This window comes from Microtus ochrogaster, assembly GCF_000317375.1.
Source record: "Microtus ochrogaster isolate Prairie Vole_2 chromosome 14 unlocalized genomic scaffold, MicOch1.0 chr14_random_2, whole genome shotgun sequence".
Lineage (NCBI taxonomy): Eukaryota > Metazoa > Chordata > Mammalia > Rodentia > Cricetidae > Microtus > Microtus ochrogaster.
In genome coordinates, this window is record NW_004949097.1 from 9,396,166 (window position 1) to 9,421,023 (window position 24,858).

Genomic DNA, 24,858 nt, shown 5'->3' on the forward strand with positions numbered 1-24,858 from the left:
ACCAATCCCGCTTCAGACAAAGGTCTGATCTCCAAAATATATAAAGAACTCAAGAAGCTAGACATTAAAACTCTAATTAACCCAATTAAAAAATGGGGTACTGAACTTAACAGAGAATTCTCAACAGAAGAAGTTCAAATGGCCAAAAGACACTTAAGGTCATGCTCAACCTCCTTAGCAATCAGGGAAATGCAAATCAAAACAACTTTGAGATACCATCATACACCTGTCAGAATAGCTAAAATCAAAAGGAGCAATGATAGCCTACGCTGGAGAGGATGTGGAGTAAGGGGCACACTCATCCATTGTTGGTGGAAATGCGAACTTGTACAACCACTTTGGAAATCAGTGAAGTGGTGTCTCAGGAAACTGGGAATCAACCTACCTCAGGACCCAGCAATTCCACTCTTGGAAATATACCCAAGAGATGCCCAATCATACTACAAAAGCATTTGTTCAACTATGTTCATAGCAGCACTATTTCTAATAGCCAGAACCTGGAAATAAACTAGGTGCCCCTCAATGGAAGAATGGATAAAGAAGGTGTGGAACATATACACTTTAGAGTTTAACATTGACATCTTGAATTTTGCATGCAAATAGATGGAAATAGAAAACACTTTACTGAGTGAGATAACCCAGACCCAAAAGATGAATATGGCATGTACTCACTCATAAATGGTTTCTAGCCATAAATAAAGGACATTGAGCTTATAATTCACGATCCCAGAGAAGCTCAATAAGAAGGTGAACCCAAAGAAAATCATATAGTTATCCTCCTGGATATTGGAAGTAGGCAAGATTGCCAGGCAAAAGTTGGGTGCACGGGGGTGGGTGTGGGGTGGGTGTAAGGGGAGATGGGGAGAGAGAAGGAAGAACGGAAGGATTGGGGAGAGCTTTGGGGAATGGGATGGTTGGGATGGAGGAAGGGTGGATATGGGAGCAGGGAAACAGATATCTTAATTAAGGGAGCCATTTTAGGGTTGGCAAGAGACTTCACTCTAGAGGGGTTCCCAGGTCCACGGAGATGTCCCCAGCTTGTTCCTTGGGCAGCAGAGAAGAGGGTGCCTGAACTGACCTTGTCCCATAGCCACACTGATGAATATCTTGCATAACACCATAGAACCTTCATCTGGCGATGGATGGAGATAGAGACAGAGACCCACATTGGAGCACTAGACTGAGCTCCCAAGGTCCAAATGAGGAGCAAAATGAGCAAGGAAGTCAGGACCGCGAGGGGTGCATCCGCCCACTGAGATTGTGGGACTGATCTAATGGGAGCTCACCAGGGCCAGCTGGACTGGGACTGATGGAGCATGTGATCAACCTGGACTCTCTCAAGGTGGCTGTCAATGAGGGCTGACTGAGTAGCCAAGGGCAATGGCACTCGATTTTGATTCTACTGCATGGACTGGCTTTGTGGGAGCCTGGTTTGTTTGGATGCTCACCTTCCTAGACCTGGATGGAGCGGGGAGGACCTTGGACTTCCCATGGGACAGGGAACCCTGACTGCTCTTAGGACTGGAGAGTGAGGAGTAGGGAGAGGGGGGAGTGGGAGGGAAATGGGAGGTAGGGAGGAGGTGGAAATTTTTTTTTTTGGTTTTTCAAGACAGGGTTTCTCTGTGGTTTTGGAGCCTGTCCTGGAACTAGCTCTTATAGACCAGGCTGGTCTCGAACTCACAGAGATCCGCCTGCCTCTGCCTCCCGAGTGCTGGGATTAAAGGCGTGCGCCACCACCGCCCGGCTGAGGTGGAAAATTTTAATAAATAAAAAAATTCCCAAGATCTAAAGGCTGTCCCCAAATTCTATTAAATTATTAAATGAATTAAAAAATAAAAACAAAAAGTAATCATAAAAAATGTATAGTCTAATAGTAATTCATTTAAGGAGAGAGTCAGCACTCTGGAAAAGGAAACAGCTGATTTGACACTTAATATTAATTCATTTAAAGAGAAGTTCAGCCCTCTGGAAAAGGAAACAGCTAATTTGACACATAAAATCCAGTCCATGACAGTGGGTGCTAAAACAGTATTTGAGAGGTTTCGCACTATTGAATGTATTAATTGGATTCTGTCAAAGAGGTATGACAGATTGACTGATAGAATGTCTCTCCAAGAAGGTAATACACATACCATAAAGACTATGTCCAAGAATGAGATATTATCTCTAATGGACAGACTTCATACCTTAGAATCCTAAATGAGGGCATTAGAGCAAAATACTGGACAGGAGATCCAGACCTTGCAGAAGGCAATGGTAAACAGATTTAAATAGATTGAGAAAATTATCGACTTTGATGACCAGGAGCAAAAGGTAAGAAGGCAAAATTTAACTTCGTCAGTATGTAAAACTCTCTGGGATAGCTTCCCCAGAGTTCTACCTACCTTTCCAGTAATAACACCAGAAAAAATAGCCGGCTCCAAATACTCTAAGGTTATCAAGGAACATACACGGAAGCCCTACATATGAGTGCTTTAAAAGAAATTAAACAAGCAATTGTGACTTATGGACTACATTTGTCCTTTGTTAGAGAGATGGTCAAAACCTGGGTTTTCAGTAACAAAGTCACACCTCACAGTTGTGCTCAGTTAATCTCAGCTGTCCTAGAAAGTGGGCTGCAATTGCACTGGAGTTGCCTTCTTAAAGAGAAAACAAGAAATTTAGAACAACAGAAAAGAGCAAGAGAAACTGAGATTTCCATAGATCAAATTCTAGGTGATGGACTTTACTCTGATCCTCAGGACCAGATGAGCACACCCTGTCCGTATGTGCCACAACAGCTTTAAAGGCTTGGGACAGGGCTCAGGAACCAGGACAGAAAGCGGAATCATATCTTAAGAGTTAAAAAGGGTCAGAAAAAAACCTTTAGTGACTTTTTTGCAAAGACTAACTAGGGCCATACAAATAGGGATAACTGACCCAGAAGCTAGATGTATAATAATTGAATCTTTAGCTTATGAAAATGCCAACATAGACTGCAAAAGGATCCTGGGGTCTTTAAAGATCAGATCAGCACCCATAGATGAATAGGTCTTGCATACAATAAATGTCGAGATATTCGGCTATGGTACTAAATGTGGGTAGGGGAAGCAATTTCCAATGGTAAGAGAAGACATCAAAATACCAAACGTTTTAATTGTGGTAAAATGGGACATATGAGAAGGGATTGTAGACAATGGATTTCCAGGAATAATGCCTCTTCTGGGAATAGCAGGAATGGGAGAACTCAGCCTTCAGATTTATGTAGGAGGTGTGACAAAGGCTGACATTGGACCAATGAATGTAGATCAACAAGAGATAGACAAGACAACCTGATATCATTGGAAAACGCTGTGGGGGGCCTCTTGCAGACCCCCATGACAAATGTGGTCCAGTCATTCCCAGTTACTGTGGATAAAGTGTCTCGTCAGAAAAATTAGAAGGTCCCATGCCTGCTGTCAAAAACAATAATGGTCTAAATGATGAGATAAATGTAAAAAATGACTCAAGAAATCTGGTGGTACAGAGGAAACGTATATTCTGGCAGACTTCTATAAATGAACAAAGACCAAAGCTAAGGGTGTGTATAAATGACATTTTTATTGAAGGCTTATTAGACACAGGTGAAGATGTAAGTATCATTACTCCAAAATCTTGACATCTGAATTGGCCTCTTTAGGAGGTAGATGTTCAGTTCATGGAAATTGGAACCCTATCTCGGGTAAGATAAAGCACAAGATGAGTTAAATATATTGGACTAAAAGGACAAATAGAAAAACTAAGGCCATATATAGCCAAAATTACAATAAATTTATGGGGTCATGACCTATTGCAACAATGGAATACCCAGATTAACATTCCTACAGCCCCTAAAGCTTATATTTCTGAGGAAAATATTAAAAGATATTACAGACAACAAACACCAGGCATTTGGGCTGTACAAAAACACAAAGCAATTGATAACCCTTCCGATGCACCAACAGCCCTGCCTTTAAAATGGTTAACTAAAAAGCCAATATGGGTTAAACAATGGCCTTTAGCTGAGGAAAAGTTACAGGCTTTAGAACAGCTGGTAGAAGAGCAATTAAATGCTTGACATATAAAAAAAATCTACCAGCTCTTGGAATTCTCCTGTATTTGTTGTTAAGAAAAAAATCTAAAAAAAAATGGAAAAGGTGACAGATCTTAGAGCTATCAACAAGGCTATTCAACCTATGGGCCCTCTGCAATCTGGAATTCCTCTGCCCTCTCTGTTACCAAAGGGATGGCCTCTCATAGTTATTGATTTAAAGGATTGTTTCTTCACTATACCTTTACAAGAAAAAGGTAGAAAACAGTTTGCCTTCACAGTGCATACTTATAATAATTCTCAGCCTACTACGAGGTCCTCCCACAAGCAATTCTAGAGGACGATGTCCCCTCTCCCAACAAAGTTTGCCCTCAGGCTTAGGGACATCATTTAGGGGTTGATTATAATTGGTACACAGTTGAGGGATGGGAAAAAATTTTATAGGCTCAGGGATCTTTTTTTTTTTAAAAAAAAGAGGGATAATTGGATGATAGGATAATAGATTAGTATTTATAAGTTATTGTTTTTAGACAATTATATTGGTATAGATTCTTGTATATTGATACAAGGTTAAATTATATTGAATATTGTATGGATGTATGCTTCTACCTGTTTAAAACATTGTTTATATATTGATATATATCTACCATATTACAGTGTACATTACTACCTCTGATAAAGATACTTATACATTGTTTACATTTAAAGGTCATTGTCCTCATTTATTGCACAGTTGTTTATTGTCTTAGTCTTTAAGTTAGATAGGTATTGAGAATTATAGATCAATAGTCATCTATGCTTGTCATATTTATAATTAGACTAGTCAGGTTCTCTAGATACATAGAGATTATATTCAGTATAGGTAATCTTCAACCTCTTCAAAGAGCTGTAAAAAATGGCTTTTAATCTAACCTAGAGTTCCATGGTAATGAGACACAATTGCTCCTGGCAACACAGATCTATTCCCAAGAAAATGTTAAGCACCAAAGACACTCTACCTGGAGCCTTTCTTCTTGGCAGAACTGGCCTTTGGGCAAAGAAATGCCCATACCTCAACTACTGACAGAGATACAGAGTATCTGTAAATGGATAAAACAGGAGCATCATATCCTGCCAGGTGGGGATGGGGACAGTGCTCTCAGTAGGTGGGGATGGGGAAAGTGCTCTCATAGGTGGGGATGGTGACAGTGCTCTCATAGGTGGGGATGGTGACAGTGCTCTCATAGGTGGGGATGGGGACAGTGCTCTCAGTAGGTGGGGATGGTGACAGTGCTCTCATAGGTGGGGATGGGGACAGTGCTCTCATAGGTGGGGATGGGGACAGTGCTCTCATAGGTGGGGATGGTGACAGTGCTCTCATAGGTGGGGATGGGGACAGTGCTCTCATAGGTGGGGATGGGGACAGTGCTCTCATAGGTGGGGATGGGGATTCTGCTCTCAGTAGGTGGGGATGGTGACAGTGCTCTCAGTAGGTGGGGATGGGGACAGTACTAGTAAGATACTAGCACCTCTGTCAATACTTTGAGTGACAAGAGAAAAAAAACCAAACCTTTCAAAATATAGAACCCTCTTCTGACTCCATTTATATAAAATGAAAAGTCATAGCAACAGGAAGGTTATTGCCAGCAAAGACCCGTAAGGGTTGGGGCTGAAGACTGGACACTGCTGCTGGGCACATGCTGCTCTGTGTGAACAGAGAGGTCTAGACAACACATGGTGGCGGCCATGGAGCTCGAGGCCACATGGATCAGCAAGGAACTGCATGAAAGGGGCAAACACCGGGCATGAGAGTCCTTGGAAAGCTGTGGTGAGCTGCAAAGGGCCAGGTTGACTGCCTGTCAGACTGCAGCTCTGCAAAGCGTACCTCCCAATACTTCTGTGTGCAGGCCGCTGAGCTGCAAGCGGATGTGCGCAAGAACTTACAGGTGTTTGTCATGACCCATAACCATGCCTGCCATCTAAGAGACATTCAGTAGCAGGCACCAAGCAGCTAACTGCCCAAGACAGCAGGGGTGCCCCCCCACGGTGATGGGGACCCACCGTGCAGTAGGCGCTCAGCAGATACTTACTGACTCAGGCATGAGAGCAGACACAAAATGATGCCATGACTCAGAAACAGGTATCTCATCAAAAAGGCAAAGAGTTGGGAATACTGTTTATAAACTTTTTATTTAAAAAATAAAATTATAAACAAAATACAGAAAAATATTGACACCTGTGTAACAATAAGATGACTTTTTGTCTTTAGGGTAATTTACTGTTCTGAGAGAATAAAATGCTAACTTTTATAAGGGAATTCCATGGGGTAAAGGAGGACTTTGATATTTCATTAGCAGTGGGTACTTGGCATAGGTAAGACTTAATACATACATTCAACACTTCACAGCATATTCAAGTCTCATTTCCAAGTTCTATAGCAAACAGTGTACCTCACCAAAGTCCCCTAGTAAGAGTGCAATATAATATTATTAGAAAGCAATCCGGTTCTTCCTAGGTCGACTGTACTTTCACTACTTGAATACATTTCACAATGGTCTCTAGCCAGTTGAAGCCAAGCCTCTTCTAGACAATTACATATGAAGCAGTAGTTAGTCGAGAGGCGCCCTCCCTCCTTGATGTGGAGGCCTCCTGGGAAGCTCCTCAGAGCATCCGGGTCACGCTGCAGATGCACACTGTAGAATCTTCCTTTGAAAAGTGGCTGAAGTACATCACCTGCCCAACTAACAAGTTCCTCATTTCAAGCAAGAGATACTGGGAAACCCACATAGTAATTTTCTGAAAATACACAGTAGTGTCCTCTATTTTACAAATCAACTACAGACTTGTTAGCAATCTGGATTCCCACTTAGTTTTCTAAGTTACAGAAGCTACTTATCCCAGTCTCTTGACAATCTTCCCATTTCATTTTTAAATATAATTTTACTAAAATCAACATAAATTACAAGTAACTCCCATAACTGAAGGTGCTAGATTCCATGGGATCTGTCTGTGTAAACAAGCAAATGAAATGTCGAGATCAGAAATTCTTAAGTCTCCAAGACGTCCACACAAACCAAACCAACTCATGCCCACTCCTCCTCAGTTATCTACCCCCGCTGAGGTTCTCATCTGTGAAGATGCTGACAAACAATGGAGACGGACGAATTTCACTCAGTTGAGCTCCATCTGTCTTCAGGTTGTGACTTCTCCAGGACATGATGTCTGGCAGTTGACAGCAGACTGCTGAGTTGACATGGCCTCTAAGTCAGATTCACGAACAAAGACCACCGCATCACCACTGACATTTATGAGACACTGCGCCTGTAAAGACAGCAGACAGAAGTCCAGGAGCATGCAGCACCGAGGTCATATGCCTGCTGTGCACGGGTTCTGGTAGAAAACCAAATCCAGCACAGGCCAATCAACCACTAGAACAACCCAACAGAAGATGAGGAAAGAAAAAGTTCACAGGAAAAGAAATCCAGAAAGCCTGAGAACACATGACAAAATATTCAAGCCCGCCGTAAATCAGAGCTCTGCAAATAGACAGTAAGAGACCACACCACGGATACTGGGGAGACGTGAAAGCTGGACTTTACTAGGTGCTGACAGAGGCACAGGCAGCAAACACAGGTACTAGAGAAGAGCAGCTACTCTGAAAGGCAATGTCATCTCTCACAGAGCAGGAAAAGCATGCAATCTCCAACCACCATTCCAGCCTGTACTTTGTATTTTCCTCTAGAGAAAAATCTTGGATGGTACTTTTTACTACAACATGTTTATAAAAGGAAAATAATTAAAATAATGTAAATACTATCAAGGAGAAAGTGAAAATATAGTTATACCTGATACTAAACAGAAATGAAATTGGCATAAACTCTACCAACATGGCTAAGCATCATGAATGTGATAAATTAATGAAAATAATTAGAATATGCAAAACAGTCTCAATGGAGGCAAATTTTATCATTGTAGGAAAACTACAAACATCAGAGGCCTTCCCTTTGGATACACTCACTGTGCTAGCCCCTTATATCCATGTTAGTTCTTACATCAGAGAAACAGTCAACAGATACTACCCACTGCCATCAGGGGACAGCTGAGGATTCTGAGTGACCAATGCTATGGAGTGCTGAGTGGCTAAAGGAATAATTAAGACAATCTTTTGGTCTTGAACTGAAAAAGTCACCAAGAAAAATAAAGTGATAAAACAAGCTACAGAACCATGTACACAGCAGCACTGTGCAGACGTGGGATGAAATGTACAGCTGTTCATTTAAGTGTGCAGTTAAGACTCTCTCTGGCATGCTGGGCCCTCAGGAACAGAAGTGACATTAAAATACACAAGAAGAAAAGTAAGGCACTAATGATTTCGGCTGTGTGTAGTAAAGAAACTGATTGGCCTGAACACAAAACGGGGAGAAACTTTTCTATTTACTTATTTTTACTGTTTTTGAGACAGGGTCTCACTATGTAACCCTGGTGTGGTGGTTTGAAAGAAAATGACCCTCCAAAGGGAGTGGCATTATTAGGAGATGTGGCCTTGTTGGAGGAAGTGTGTCATTGTGGAGGCAGGCTTTGAGGTCTCATATATGCTCAAGCCATGTCCAGTTAGTTCAAACTACTTCGTGTTGCCTGCAAGTCAAGATGTAGGACCCTCGGCTCCTTCTCCAGCACCATGTCTGCCTGCAGACCACCATGTCTGCCTGCATGCCACCATGTCAGATCATAAAGGACTAAACTTCTGAAAATGAAAGCTGCCCCAATTAAATGTTTTTCTTTATAAGAGTTGTAGTGGTCATGGTGTGCTGTGGGACAATGGTTTTACCCTGCAAAGATTTGGTTCTTGTACTTGTTTAATAAAATGATGATTGTCCCGTAGTCAGGCAGGAAGTAGTGGCAGGGCAACCAGACAGGAAGTAGAGGTGGGTCAATGAGAACAGGAGAATTCTGGGAAGAGAGTCAGTCTGCAGTCATCACTCAGAGCACATAAGCTGTGACTGCCTCACCGATAAAGGTACCAAGTCACATGGCTAATGCAATTAAAATTATGGGCTAATATAAGTTATAATTTGTTAATAAGAAGCCTGAGCTAATAGGCAAATCAGTTTATTAACTAATGTAGACCTCTGTGTATTTCTTTGGGGCTGAATGGCTGCAGGACCGGGTGGGACAGAAAACTTGGTCAACAATGGTGTCTTTTCACAGCCATAGAAACCCTAAGACACCTGAGTAGCCTGGAGCTCTGGGGACCAGGCTGGCCTCAAAGTCATATAGCTCTGCCTGCTTCTTCTACCTCCTACATTTGTTTTTTAATTGAATTTTTGAAGTTTGAATCTAGTGCAACTCCAAAACATACATTAAAATACAATATAAAAAAAGACTACATATATGGACAATATATCTTAAAAATATAAAAAGCAACTAGGTCAGGATGGTTCCCTCAGTGTGCAAAAACACACAGGCTACTGCAGAGTGTATGGGGTAGGGGTATGGGACTGTGGGCACTCTAGCCTGCATGTGTGGAGACCAGAGGCCAATGCGTGACAATGTGCTCTCCTACTGTGATCTGCTTCACCAAATGTAACAGAAAGCTGTCTTCTAGTTTCAGACGAGGACTATTCTTTAACATCTCTCAATGTAGTAGAACAAACTAATAAAAATATGTAAGTTATAAGAATTGAAAAGGAGGTGAAATGGTTTATCTTTCTTAAGACACTGACTAAATTAATGGCTCTGAAATAAGACTAAGGCTGTGCTTAAGTTGGCTCTCTTCTTACATTGCTTGCACACCTATGGCAAAAGTCCACTGTGAGGATAGCGTTATCCATAAAAGCCAGGAGCCCTGAGGATGCAAACGATCTACCCTTAATTATAATCATCTAAGTACAGGGCTAGCAGTAAAATTCGTACCCACACAGACACACACATCTACTCTTCTCATTCCTGTGAAACTGAAATACCGGATCTTGAGTGCAGTATCTGCCTGCATGTTCCCTGTTCTCGGGGCACAAGTACTTTTGCTCATCTATCGTGAGTGTGAGGCAAAAAATATGATTTCTGGTATGTGCCAAGTAGAATAGGATGGAGCATGCTGCTTTCAAGACACTCTGTTACTTATATAATTATTCAATTTTAGAAGAAACCCCTCAAATTTTTGAGCTATTTAGTTAAAATTAATAAAAGAACGGTATTCTAAGGTTTAGTCTAGTAAGACCTCTTCTTATTACATACCCCATTTACAGAGTAACATTTGGTAGAAATACTGTGAGGGGCACCTCAGACCTCCTGAGAGGAGGCACAGCCACATCCATATTCCAAGGCTTACCAAGAGGGTGGCAGGAATAGTAACTCCAGCAAAGCTTAATTAAGGGTGATAACTACTCACGTGGGATATGGAGCAGAGCCTGAACAATGATGACTGTGTAAATAATAAAGTCATTTAAGTACGCTTTAACATCTACAGTCAAAGTTCTGAAAAGCAATTCTTTTAGAAGTGAATGGATGTGACAGGCCAGAGGGTCAATTCTCCAACTTCTTAGAGATATTTAGTCATCTCACCTGGTTCTTACTGGGATTTTCCATGAAGACACACTGCTTCATAATGTAGGAAACAACAGCATTCCCTCCCAGTGCGGCAACGTGAGCTCTTACCATGGCAAACACTTCAGCAATGAAAGCATGGAGGAAACCACTGACTCCTCCTTCCTGCAAAGGACAGACAGGCCACTGCATCATACACAGGGTAGGGCCATGCAGAAAATGCCAAAAGCCAATAGTACACATTCTGAATTGCCTCAATGTAAAACACAGTCATTTATATTTTCCTCATAAGGGTTTTTTTTGCATTAATAAACATACTTGAGTAAGGATTTTAAAGTATTCATTAAATCTATGATAAATTGTAGTTTGCCCATCACTAGCTGATGTGGGATTCCCCTCTGTGTACTGTAAATACCATTAGTTAATAAAGAAAGCTGGCTTGAGTCTATAGCAGGGCAGAACACAGTTAGGCAGGGGAAACTAAACTGAATGCTGGGAGAAAGGAAGCAGAGTAAAGAGAGAAGCCATGGAGCCACCGCCAGAGACAGACAGGCTGAAACCTTGCTGGAAGGTCACAACCTTGAGGTGATACACAGATTAATGGACATGGGTTAAATTAATATGTAAGAGTTAGCTAATAAGAAACTAGTGCTAATGGGCCAACCAGTGATTTAATTAATACAGTTTCTGTGTGATTATTTCGGTTCTGGGTGGCTGGGATAAACAAGCAGCCTCTCGTCAACAAATTGGTGCCAACATGATTGGCTAAAATCCACTTAAAACCTGATAGGGCTTGAAAAGGAATTCTAGATACAAAAATGCAGAGTTTAACACAGCTTCTTGTTTGCTGGCAGCATGCCACAGCTCCTTTGAGGGAGGTTTTCCCAATTCAGCAGAAGCAGAAAAGAAGCCACGCCATTTTGAAATGCCAGCTTTCTGGGCCGTGTTGCCAGCATGACCTCTGGCTCTTTAAGGAGACTGAGGATTTGAATGAGTTTGTGAGCAATGTGCTACAGCTTGCTTGGTGACAACATGGACCGGCTGTGTGCCTTGAGATGGGGTACTGTACATGGCTCTCAGAGGCAGTGAGCAGCTCCGCCATGCTGGACTGGGCGGGGCAAGCAGGCAGTGCCATATTTCCCCTAGCAATGGTGCTGCTTAAGTTCTTAAGAAGGGCTTAGCATTTTAAGAAGCACTTCTGGTCAGAAAATAATTAGATATGCAATAATGACAAATCTAGACATAAAAGACCTCTAAATGGGTCACAGTGTGTTTAAAAATGTACGTAGGCTTGGGATACAGAAGAAAAAAGTATGGAGAGTTATAAAAAGAAGTAAATGGTTTATAAAAAATGAAAGTCTTTAAAGAAATAGAGTACAGACAGTCATAGATTAAAGGAGTAAAGATAATAATATAAATATTAAAAATAATAGAGTAAGAAAAGTCACATAAAGATGGAATACACAGAGAGTCTGGATTATGTATATTATTGTGTTTTCTTTGAATTATTTGACTGTGAAGGAGCTAAGTACAGAGAAACATTTTATTGTATAGGCTGCTAAGCTAAAGCAGCATGTATATTAGAAAGGTATATTGACTTCAGAATTTGTGTCTAAGGATATTATGCTTTGGAAAAGAGGTTCTTTTTTTTTTTTGTTTCCACAGATGATGAGAACCTTTGGATTCATTTCAGGCTAATGTGGTTTGATGCACCATGAGCCTCTGAAGTGTCACCTTGAACACCCCCCACACACACACTAAAAGAAAAAACTTCACCCAACAAAAAGCAGGAAGCAGTTTCGAAAAGAACTATGCCCAGATTCCCAAATAATGTTTATAAATGTTTGTTTACATTTAAAGGTGGATATGCTATAGAGATTTGCATTGGTATGAATCTCAGTTTATTAATACATATTTAAGGTACACTGTGTCTATGTATTTCTGATCTTGATTAAGGTATTGTGTCTGTGCAGCTCATTTAAAATGTAGTGTAACAGATAATCACCTATAATAGTCAAGCTTGTAGTAATATTAGGTTTTCTAGATGTAAAGAGGTATATTTCAGATGGATAGAGATTCTTTAAATCTTTCAGAGACCTTCAGAATATGCACTTAAAATATTTTAAGAAGTTAGGACTTTTCATGACAGTGAGACACATCTGCTCCTGGTAGCACCAAACTACTTCAAAAGGATGATGGACATCGAAGAGTCTCCTCATGGAGTTTGATAGCCATTTGGGCCAGGAACTGCTCTTGCCTGGACTGCTTGATGAACTGGACATGCAGGACTCACACGAAATGACTGCTGAATTTGCCTAAAGGTAAGACATCCTTCAAGGTTCCTGCTTCATTAGAGAACATGCAAGACATTCTACAGGACACAAAAGAAAGTGACTGACAAACTGCCAATATAGGCAAAACTGTCTTTGAAATTTCCTGCTTCATGGAAAAGTCTGCTGGATACTATGGGCCAATAGGCTGAAGATGGATACCCCAATGGTACAGGAGAACTTTGGGTGACTGTTCAGGCAGCGTGATGTCTGTCATTTCTAGAGTTTTGGAAGTTGCTTACAATGCACTTCCTATTTACTTGGTAATATTATATCCTTCTGGAGTCTTTGTTGGACTTGAAGAGTAGAAAGAAATAATATAGTTTTCCTTAGTTATGATGAAAGATAAGATATAAATACTATAACTGAACTGTAATTCTTGCTTGATACCACATTGGATGCGAATGCACAATTCAGCAGTGCACAAATAGCATTGTGCACTATGCTATACACATTGCTAGAGGATAAACATAGTGGTATGGGGAACTTTTTCTATTACAAACCCAACACAACAAAAATTAAAACTAGTCAATAGCTTACATGCTTTTCTACTTATGTTTTCTATCAGCTCTACTGAAGGTGAAGTTCAGGACAATCAAGGAAATTTCTGAATTAAACTGAAGTTAAGAAAACACAAGAGTCTACTATTAGGAACAAAATTATTTTCTTAAGTACTTCTTTTAAAAAAAAAGTTTACATGCATTGGTGTTTTGCCTGTATATCTATCTATATCTGTGTAACCCATATATGCCTGGTGTCCAGAGGGGACCGAAAGGGGCCCTGAAACCTCTAGAACTGGAGTTACAGATGGTGGTGAGCCACCGTGTAGACTCTGGGAACTGAGTCTGGGTCCTCTAAAACAGCCTGTGCTCTAATCCCTGAGCAATCTCTCCAGCCCCAAGCACATCTTTTTAAACAGCTAAGGAGATCCTCCAGAGTGTGAAACTCCAGAACTAGATCAGCGATCTGAGCCTTTCCTCGGGCGTGCAGCTCTGTACACTCTTCACCAGTTGCCTCTGCTTATGAGGTCAGGAGACGGGAGCAGAGTATAGACAGGTCAATTCGAAGGAGCAAAACTGACTGTAAGGAAGCTCACCAGGCAAGGCCACACATGGGATGCTGCACCTTAGGCTAACGGTGCAGGTCTCTGCTGCAGTGACTCAGCATGTAGTAACACTGCAGCAGGAAAAGCTTCCACAATGCATGGCCAGGAGCTTGTGCATGAAGCCTACTACCTAGAAGGCTGAGACCACAGGATCATGTGGGCAATAAAACTTAAAGGTTCAAAATAGTATAGCCATACACTACTAGGAGCAACTAGAAAAGAAAACAACAGAAAAAAACAAAACATGCCAATTTTGAAACAAACCTATTTTGTCAAACTTAAGTAGACTTCAATTCTCTATTAAAAGGATCTGAGACTACATGGTTTATCTTCTACATCAACACAATTAGAGTATAATTAAGATAGTCTATCTTAAAGAAAATATCCACCTAATTAATGAACCTGTCAGATATTATCCATTCACCTACAGAAAGACATACTGTGCTCGCTCTGTGCCAAGCAGGCTCCCTGCTGGGAGAAGGAAGTGTGCCATGGAGACACAAGCAAAGCACAGCAGAGTCATCTTACAGGAAAGGCACTTTCCACAGCACAAACTGCTGTGACAGTCAAATAGACAGAGATAATGAGGTTTCACACCTCAGCAATTCAAAAGTTCCCCTATTTAAATATTAATTTGTTTAGCAGCCCTGACTCATAACATATAGTTTCCGTTTCTATTAGGTTAAATTCCTGAGTTACGAATGACACAATAGAGTGGTCCTGATTTTGTAATTTAATCATATGACATAAAGTTTTATAACCGTCATGTAGCAGTTCCCCATGTGCACTGAGGATGGGGAGAAGCAGCATTCTTGTGCACTGACAAGTCTGAGAAGTGTTGGCAGAGGCTGCTTCTTCATTCCTGGATGCCCCAACACGAAATAACCACACAAAAACTAGATTATTTGCAATACTGTTTGGCCAATAGCTTAAGCGAATTTCTGGCTAACTCTTGTATTTGAATTAACCCATTTTCATTATTTTATATTTTACCACGAGGGTTGTGGCCTACTGGCATGGTTCTAACTGGTGGCTCCATGGCAGCTCCCTGACTCCGCCTGCTCTCTCTCTATCTCTTCCAGCCTGGCTATATTCTGTTAAGCCATTAGCCAAAAGCAGCTTCTTTATTAACCAACAAAAGCAACACTATACAGAAGGACTTCTCACAGCATTTCAAGCGCCCTCCTACAACAGAAAGCTGGCAGGCTCGTTCTTTTTTCAGAGGGAAGAAAGTATAGGGGTAAAGTACCCCTGTGTTTACATCTACTATAAAAACCTACTACTTCTAAATGCAGCTCCTTAAAAACTGCTGTTAAAATTCATATCAGAAAAATAGCTTAGAAAACTTAGATGTCCTGTCAGAGAAGTTTTAAATCTTGTATCAAATCTAAGAGGAAGTCATTTGCTTTATAGTAAGCATCTAGAAGTTCTGCAAACAAATGGGCTTAAATCAGGCACAACTCTTACAAAAGGAGTTACTGTATGAAATGTATGTCTTATGTAAAATCCAGACAGGTCACAAACAGGTGGGTCAAATTAAGTGTCTGTATTTAAAAGAAAGCAAAACTTGGCTTTATTACTAACTCTTTCAAGAAAAAAAAATTAAAGTTTTGTAAAGTTACCTCCCGAAGAGAAGTAGTTTCTCTAATAAAAAACATGTTAATGATGCCAAGATATTTTGTTATCTTTGCTCCAGGAATGAAAGAAAGAGGCGTCATCTTAACAACCCCAACTGTGGAACTTGCACAAGGTGGAGCAGAGCGATTCCGGAAATTTCCATCACCCATGGGACTTGCTTTCTCAACCGTCACAGCTAAAATTGGAGAAATAATGGAAACATTAAGAACAGACACTGGAAACTGGTTAATCCCCTAAGGTTTCCAAACAAGTGGTGACAACATTCAGCTGTCTGTGAGACTAAGCCATGTCATGAAAGAAAAGAAATTATCATGCACTACATGCAATTTAGAGAGAGACATGAGAAGCTGGAATGGAATTCTTTGGGAAGGAAATGACATCCCTGCAAAGGAAAATGTGATGCAGTGTAGCTAGACACACAATGATCGGTTACACAGTGGAGAAGGAAAAAGCGCCAGAGCAGTAAGGTAGCTGCTGTAGAAACCAATTATCCGAGGAGAGTGTGAAAGTTGGTACATTCCCGTGCATTTTCCACCTGTTTCAGGCCACTCCATCACTGCTGGCTTGTAGGCAGCCTAGGTAACACTGGGTGTAATACAGTTCTAAATTTCTTTCCCAAACTTTTTTGATTAAACAGCCACATAACTTTAACCTTGACAAGCATCTTGGCTGTCTACCAAATGTCTGGGAAAGTAACAGTAAAACAGTCAGCACCACTTACTAAGTAAGTGCAGTACACCACGTCCTGTTAGAAGTCACCACTACCTACTACGTAACTGCAGTGAACACATGTCCCTGTGTTTTCCAGCTCACAACCAGCCACAGGGGCACCATGATGACTGTTTCCACAGGAGGAAACCAAGCCGCCTAGTTGTTGATTCAGCACCTCTAGGGTTAAATATGATTCTGGTGATCTATTTACTGTATCGCCCCCTCTGAAATGCAGTTCTTTCCCTTTTTAATGTAAATCCACTCAAATACTGTTTTCTCAAAATCTGCCAAAAACCAGGATCTAAAGACATCTCTCTAAAGTCCAGCAGTAAGACAAACTGTCTTCTTTGTAGATACACTTGATCCTTTGATACCCTGTCGTCAGATTTAGGAAGCTGACAGCCATGAAGTCAGCAGTTCACTGGGTCCTGAAGAGTGTCTCCCTAACAAGAAAGCTGGCCGTGTCCTCCTAGGTAGGGATGTAATATGCATCCATTTACTTTCAGAAAGCTTCATAAAGAGTGAAATTTAAAAGACAATTCTATATATAGCTAAAAGTAAGCAATGAAAGGCTCTAAAATAACTTCTCACGAATAACCAAGTGTCTGCAGCTTTCACACTCAAGTACATGACTGATTGGCAATGTTGTTACTAGGCAGTAAGGTCTAGCCTTCACCACTGGGAAGTCAGGGGGATGCTTCTCAGGTCATCAGAATGTGGTAGAAACGTCCGCCTACTTGTCTTAATTGATCCGCGCCTTATGGTCTGAGCTTTCAGTTTAATGAGCTCTATCCAGCTGCTGCATCTGTCTGCAAAGGAACTGTAATCAACTGACGTTGCTGAAAACACAGACAGAAAACAAAAGAAAACACAAAGAAAAAATATGGATGACGTGTCTTACTCGCCATAATCCTCCTTGATGATGTAACTTAACTTCGCTGTAGCTAGGGAAAGAGTGACCTTTTCAGGCCAGACAGGAGAGGGAGGGGCAGTGGGGAGTGGAGCTTAGACATTCAAGTGTCCAAACCCAGTAAAGCTGGCGGAGGGCTGGGTGCATGACCATGTGGTCTCAGGGGGACAAATGCAGTCCAGCTAACGCATAAGCAGAGGACAGACTGCTTATTGTTCCTGCTCTCCTCCTTATAAGAGTTTAGTAGTTTCTATTTGATTTTAATTTATAATTCAATTTATAATCAACCCGTTATGAGCAACCCCTTTCCCCACTTTAGCCAAAAACCTAAGCTAAAAAAGCATCAAGTGTTGAAAACTACCTGAAGGGGAAAACACAAAAGGACAACAACAAAAGCCCCATGACCTCACTAGCTGTATTTCTTACTAAAGTATCTTCTTTCCACCATCAATAACCCAGCTATTAAACCAGCAAGAAAACCAAAGGGCCATTGTCAATGTTCTGCTTGCAGGTTGGATTTCTGGCTACAAGACCTCTGACAAGATTTGAGGAGGGGCAGCTAGCACCCCTTCTATGAACACTAAAACAGGTTAAAAAGCTGAAACTTCGGAAATTAGAAAAACTATTAAAATACTAATAAAATAAAATGAGAACAAAGCAAACAATCGATGAATTTTTAAAACAATCTAGATACAATAAAACCATATCTATGGTCTATTCCACTGTCCAGTGCATTCCTCTGCCTGTAATTTTACGTCTACTGATCTACAACTTCTCACGTAGTACGGTGACTGTGTGCTTAGTTAGGCAAACTCACCTCTCTGTGCAGCTGGTGTACCTGAGTTAGAACTCGCACTCTCCAGGTGTTCTAGTAAGACAATACGAACAGCATTAGCTCGATGCTAAGCACAAGCCAGGACCTCTTCCCTGCTGATATTAATACCTTCCGTGAGTCCAAAGATTAGAGTAAGTAAATTTTTACGGCTTCATTACAAAGGCAACCAAACACAAGTATTAGGATTTAAAACGCAGTTCCTTCACGTGAAGAATATCCCCATTAATAAATACCATGCCCAGATGGTTGCTTACTACAACACAAAGCGAGTTTCTGGAGAAAACGTCAACAGTAGCACGCTAGTAGAATGACAGCACAGAAGAAAGGGCCAGTGTGCTGGGGAAGGCAAAGTTGGGGGGGGGGGGGGAAGCTAGCACCATGACACCACCATGCTCACACACATCACCCTCTCCATCTGGCTTTATCAACAGCTCCCACTGGTGGTAGCCAGACTTTGTGGTACTAAAGGGTGACAGATCTCCAGCTAGGTAGGAAGCCGGATCCCCCAAACAGATCCTAGCAGCCTAGAGAGTAGCATCCAGATGGGAATTTGTTGTATATATGTAAAATATTGTGAAAATGTAAATGTATTTTTGCTGCTCATGCTTTCTCTGCACTAGCATATTTACATTTTTGTTTCAAGGAATTATAAAACTAAACAAACAACAAAAAAAAGAATAGCTCATTAGAAACAGTAAGAATTAGTCGGGCCATCCATTTTTTTTAAAGTGTCAACTAAGTAAATGTATTGACATTTTGGTAATACTTTCAAATTAATAAAATCTAACTACTCAAGATATGATTTGTATAGAACATTCTCCTAAACGGAGTAGCTAACAGGAGAGCATACAATAGCTGGCAGTCATCTAAATGTGGAGTTGATTAAGAAATGGTAATTGGGTACAGGCCACAGATGCCTATGAAGGTGCCACACTGCAGGCATGTCTGAACATCGACCATCATGTCCACAGACTCCATACCTAACTAGTACAGTGCTCGTATTCAGTAGGCTGAGGAACTGAGCAAGTCCAAAGGAGATGGCAATACAGGAAGAAGCTGGGGAGGCTCTAACATGTATTCAGAGGCTTGATAGTCTGTAGAGACCCTACAGGGCAGGAAGGGACTCCATGCATACATGGAGAACAAGCAGTCCACTACAGGCTTGGAGGTTTCCAGGGTTCTCTGGGGTCCCTGCTGAGCAGGACAGACTCGGAGTATTACAGAAAGGACAGCTGAGCTGAGTGTGACGATAAACATCTACCTACCACGATGGAAGGTAGAGGCAGGAGTTCAAGGCGGTTTCAAAAAACCAAGAGTTAGGGTACTGCAGCTTCATAGTAGACTGTCTACTTAGAAAGCTAAGGCTCTGCGCCTTGATCTCCATCAACAGAAAAGAAGGAGAGAGAGAGAGAGAGAGAGAGAGAGAGAGAGAGAGAGAGAGAGAGAGAGAGAGAGAGAGAATATGTATAGTTCACATTAGGCAGGCATCCTATGAACTTTTCTTTTTTTCAGGAGCAAAGAGGAATAGCTAAAATCATTGTAGAAACCATCAAAACAAAATTCTCTTCCATAATTCAGTATTGCTGTATGTGATTTCATGGCAACCCTAAACTGTGCCAAGTGGAAACGACACAGTACAAAGCACTATGAAAAATGTTTGTGTCTGTAAAAAGCACAATGATGAGCCAAGCATTTGGGTACACACTGTAACCCGGCATTTGGGAAGAGATCTGAGGAGGATCAGAACTTTAAAGTCATCCTCAGCTATGCAGTGAGTCTGCTTAGTATGCCTATATATAATCTTGTATCTCAAAAAATAAATAGCCGGGCGGTGGTGGCGCACGCCTTTAATCCCTGCACTTGGGAGGCAGAGGCAGGTGGATCTCTGGGAGTTCGAGGCCAGCCTGGTCTACAAGAGCTAGTTCCAGGACAGGAACCAAAAAGCTACAGAGAAACCCTGTCTCGAAAAACCAAAAAAAAAAAAAAATCTGTTATTTTCTACAGAGAATAAGGTAAAAAAGAGTACATGCTTTTGAGAAGGGAAATGAAAGGAAACTTTATTTTAGACTACATGATTTTTATAGTGTATATATATATATATATATATATATATATATATATATCTGAAATTACTACTCTCCCCCTAAATATTGATAATGGGGGTCTTTTTGTAAAATTTATTTATTATGTATACAATGTTCTGCCTGCATGTATGCCTGCCTGCCAGAAGAGGGCACCAGATCTCATAGATGGCTGTGAGCTACCATGTGGTTGCTGGGAATTGAACTCAGGACCTCTGGAAGAGCAGCCAGTGCTCTTAACCTCTGAGTCATCTCTCCAGCCCCGAAAATGGGGGTCTTTATTCCCTAACTTTAACTGTTTTGAATCATAGATATTCTGTTCAAAAAGTCTTTCTGAAAACTTGAAAGAGCCCAGTTATGACTAGCACACTTGCTATGACCTTAACTCTTCTCTTCAAGAAATGTTCAAGGTCAGCTCGACTAGGGACAAGTGAACTTTGGCAACTCAGTCCAGTTTGCACACCTTAGACACAAAAGTCCTCCGACTCTTGGCTCCTTCTCAATATAGTCTGCTCCCCAGGTTACAGACTCTCAGACAAGAAAGCACTACAACTGTATGCAGTGTGGCTCATCGACACACTGCTAACTCTAACAATAAAACAATAAGCAATCTCCAGGTCGTTTCTACACGGAGGACACCAGACTTCACTATTTCTCACTAAGCATGATTCAAGCTCTGCTGGGGAGCTAGCCCTGAAGTCTGGGTCATCTGAACATCTCCATGAGAGAGTGAGGCAAGGAGTTCTCATGTGAGAGCCCCACTCCATCTGCAAAGAGCTGATGTCAAGACACAGCAGTCCATGCTTCTCTTATGCCCCCTGCCCCCCCACTGTGTGTGTGCGTGCGTGCATGTGTCTGCGCCCATGGTCATGTGAACAGGTAAGAGACAGCTTGCAGACAGCATGCTTCCTTCTTCAATCATATGAAATCATATGGAACATCAGATCTGGTGGCAAGCTGATCAGCTGTAATGACTCAGAGTCATCACACTGGCCCTACTTCTGATTGCTTAACAAAGTCATTATCACTGGGCATGGTGGTGCATGCCTATTATCCCAGGAATATGGCTCAGGAGGACTACTGAATATTTACAGCCGGTCTGGGCTACATAGCAAGTATCAGACCAGCCAGGGTTCCACAGCACAGCATGATCATATTAACAAACTAAAAATAAACAAAAAGGTACCAATAAGTAATAACTGTCACTCCCGGAGAATAAACTGAAGCAGACAGAGCAAATACGGTTCAAATTAGTGCTCTCTTAGCTTACTCTAACAATATTTAGCAAGCCCTATATCCACAAACAGGAGAATAAAACAAACCCAGATTAAGAATGGGCTAGCAGACATGAATATATTAATGACCAGAACAACAGCTGCAGACATAGCATGGACTCTTCCAAGTCCTTCTCAGTAGTCTGTCATAGCCAGTGACGAAAGCGTCTCTCAACTAACTGTAGCTCCTCCGAGGTGCATGCTGACCTTCTGTTGCCAGGAGAACAGTACTACAGCTAGTTAGGCTAGATGCTCCATTCTCCAGGGAAACTGCAGCCACTGTAAAAGGTCAGTTTGGTGTTTCCTCCACACTACATTACAGGCTTTTTCAAGCTGCCAGAAGCTGATGTAGGCCTTCCCAGCCTCCAGAACCTGAGCCACTGAGTTTTACTCTTTCTAAGTCACCTTGTTTTCTGGTGAGCAACACACGTTGGACAAAGACAACACAAACTACTAACTCTACTGACTTTTCACTTCTCACCATTACAATTTATCAATCAGCTTTGCTATAAATTTTCTTAGAGTGAACATCTTTTTAAAAATTACTGTTTTAACACTATCCTGAGTGAGGTAAGCCAGACCCAAAAAGAGGAGCATGGGATGTACTCACACATATTTGGTTTCTAGCCATAAACAAAGGACATTGAGCCTATAATTAGTGATCCTAGAGAAGCTAAATAAGGAGAACCCAAAGAAAACCATATAGGCATCCTCCTGAATATTAACCTTCATCAGGCGATGAAAGGAGACAGAGACAGAGACCCACATTGGAGCACCGGACATAAATCTCAAGGTCCAAATCAGGAGCAGAAGGAGAGAGAGCACGAGCAAGGAACTCAGGACCGCGAGGGGTGCACCCACACACTGAGACAATGGGGATGTTTTATTGGGAACTCACCAAGGCCAGCTGGCCTGGGTCTGAAAAAGCCTGGGATAAAACCAGACTCTCTGAACATAGTAGACAATGAGGACTACTGAGAACTCAAGAACAATGGCAATGGGTTTCTGATCCTACTGCATGTACTGGCTTTGTGGGAGCCTAGGCAGTTTGGATGCTCAACTTACTAGACCTGGATGGAGGTGGGGGTTCCTTGGACTTCCCACAGGGCAGGGAACCCTGATTGCTCTTCGGGCTGAGGGGGGGGCTTAATTGGGGGAGGGGGAGGGAAATGGGAGGCGGTGGCGGGGAAGAGACAGAAATCTTTAATAAATAAATTAAAAAAATAAAAAAATTACTGTTTTAAAACTTCCTACAAATATAATATTCTCTTGTAGAGTAAAAGGTATTACAGCCCAAAGTCTTTAATTTTTAACAATTTTCCCACTTTAACATTCAAAGATTTAAGTTACTATAATCACAACTGAGTTTTGACATTCTTTCAGGCGTTTTATCAATATAATGAATGATTGGATATACTTTATCAATGACTAAATTAATGATGAATCTAAAGACAGATAAAAACCTATCCATAATGCTAAGTAGGATGAACTGATAAAGAAACTGCCACATAAGAGTTGTAAATTATTAAGGCATAAAGATAGAAATAAAAGCTTCAATTTGAATAGCTTATAATGGAAAACCAGAAGTAAGATATCAGCAATGTATACATTGAAAAACATATAACAAACTTGCATGTGGGTCACACTGAGCAGGAAGGACTAAGCAGGCACAAAGCAGCCCAGACACAGAAAACAGGAATGGATGGAAAGGTCCTTGTCTGTACTTTTAACCAATAAAAACTAAGTTATGCTAATTAAACTTCAAGAGTAGTAAACTATCAACATCTAAACAGAACTATCATTCTATAATAGATTAGATTTACAACATATCTGAGATAGATTTAAAGTAGTATATGGCTTATAGTTGTTTAAGTCTACCACCTCACTGTAACTAATACCTCAAGATTTATGTCTTCAGACTTTTGTTTTTCTGTTTTTGAGAGAGTTTCTCTGTGTAGCGTTGGCTATCCTGGAACTCAATTTTTAAATCAGGTTGGCCTTGAACTCACAGAGATCATTCTGCCTCTGCCTCCCAAGTTCTGGGACTAAAGGTGTATGCCACCACTACCTGGCTTTTTGTTTTTAATATCTTCAGATTTTAAAGTAATGTTAACCTTTCACAAACATTAAAGCACAAAATTATTGAGCTCATCAATATTGTATGAGAAAAAAAATCTCATTTTAAAACTTTTTACTGAGGCTATCTTCACTTAGGTTCTACGTTTTTACTCTATTTCTCTCTCTTCCTTCTTCAATAGGTATCATTTTAAAGTACCTTTAAAGAATGCAGAAAAAAAAGTCCCAAGTGTGGGTGTAGAGGAGGCTAAGTCATGGTGGCAGTGTAGAGTCTCTTACAGCACGGCCTCCTGGACAAGCTTCGTGGCGATACCATACCAGGTGTGCTCTCCTAAAATCCTGACAGCCTTCACTGACGTTCTTTAAGAAGTGACGGAAAATCAGCACCTTTCAATATTTCACAGCAAACAAACCCAAGTAACTATCACGGTGACACTGAGTCGACCAGAAATCTGAGACCAATAAACTTTTGTTACTTTAAAAAATAAAATCAAATTCATCATGAAAGGGAAAAACTGACCATGGCTGGACAATTCAGAGCCTGGTTTACTCTTTGCAGTGAATTAGGATAGATACATGTAATGAAAGCAGTGCATGACATTTACCATTGTGATAACAAAAAAATAATGAAAGGTTTATTTAAAAGCAAAGATGCAATTGTTAATAAACATATTATTACTGGCTCTTCAAACTACCCTCCCTGTCAACATAAAAAGAGATAAATAAAAAACAACCCCTGCTTTTATAAGACCATGAACGGAAAGGAGCAGCCAAAGTCTGAGGGAGCAGGCTAGTCCCTGGGCATCCTTCCTAACCCTCCTGCCTTCCTCAAGAAATATGCCTGCCTCTGCCTCCCAAGTGCTGGGATTAAAGGTGTGTGCCACTCCAATATAAACATGTTAGCAACTATAGAACCACAACATATAGAAACTGAAGGAATTTTTTAAATTTAACTTAACTTAAAGGCTAAAAGGAAGGATAAAACTTCCAGGTTTCCAACATGAGAAGCCAGGCTGACGGAGGTCTGTAGTCAGTGGGCTTGCACACCTACACAGCAGCCCTGAAGACAGGCTTCCATCTCAGGCCTCTCATGCTGCCTTTTCAAATGAGCCGTACACGCTCCGGCAGTTCACAAAAAGACCTTCTATCCAAATGCTTCTTCCTTTGTTCTTTAGTTCACAGAATATCATTTCATAATGCTGAGCACGTGAGCAGTAGTTGGAACCCCTCAGCATGGATGGAGCCCTCAGCATGGATGGAACCCCTCAGCATGGATGGAACCCCTCAGTATGGATGGAGCCCTCAGTATGGATGGAGCCCTCAGCATG

At 41.2% G+C, this 24,858-nt stretch overlaps 1 protein-coding gene across 16 annotated transcripts in view; it reads right to left on the minus strand.

The window, feature by feature from the left end:
• Positions 1-6,198: 6,198 nt before the first annotated feature.
• The window catches only part of C2cd5 (C2 calcium dependent domain containing 5), a 94,358-nt gene continuing 75,698 nt past the window's right edge, over positions 6,199-24,858 (minus strand). For 8 of the 16 annotated variants that reach the window (XM_013352784.2, XM_013352781.2, XM_026787911.1 and 5 more), the window contains 5 exons: positions 18,082-18,132; positions 17,092-17,193; positions 15,628-15,818; positions 10,589-10,735; positions 6,199-7,348 (listed from right to left, as the gene is read on the minus strand). In XM_013352784.2, coding sequence (XP_013208238.1) covers positions 7,220-7,348; positions 10,589-10,735; positions 15,628-15,818; positions 17,092-17,193; positions 18,082-18,132 — 620 coding nt within the window. In that variant the 3' untranslated portion in view covers positions 6,199-7,219. The remainder of the gene's footprint in view (positions 7,349-10,588; positions 10,736-15,627; positions 15,819-17,091; positions 17,194-18,081; positions 18,133-24,858) is intronic. The other 8 variants (XM_005364577.3, XM_026787912.1, XM_026787915.1 and 5 more) reach the window with 2 other exon arrangements.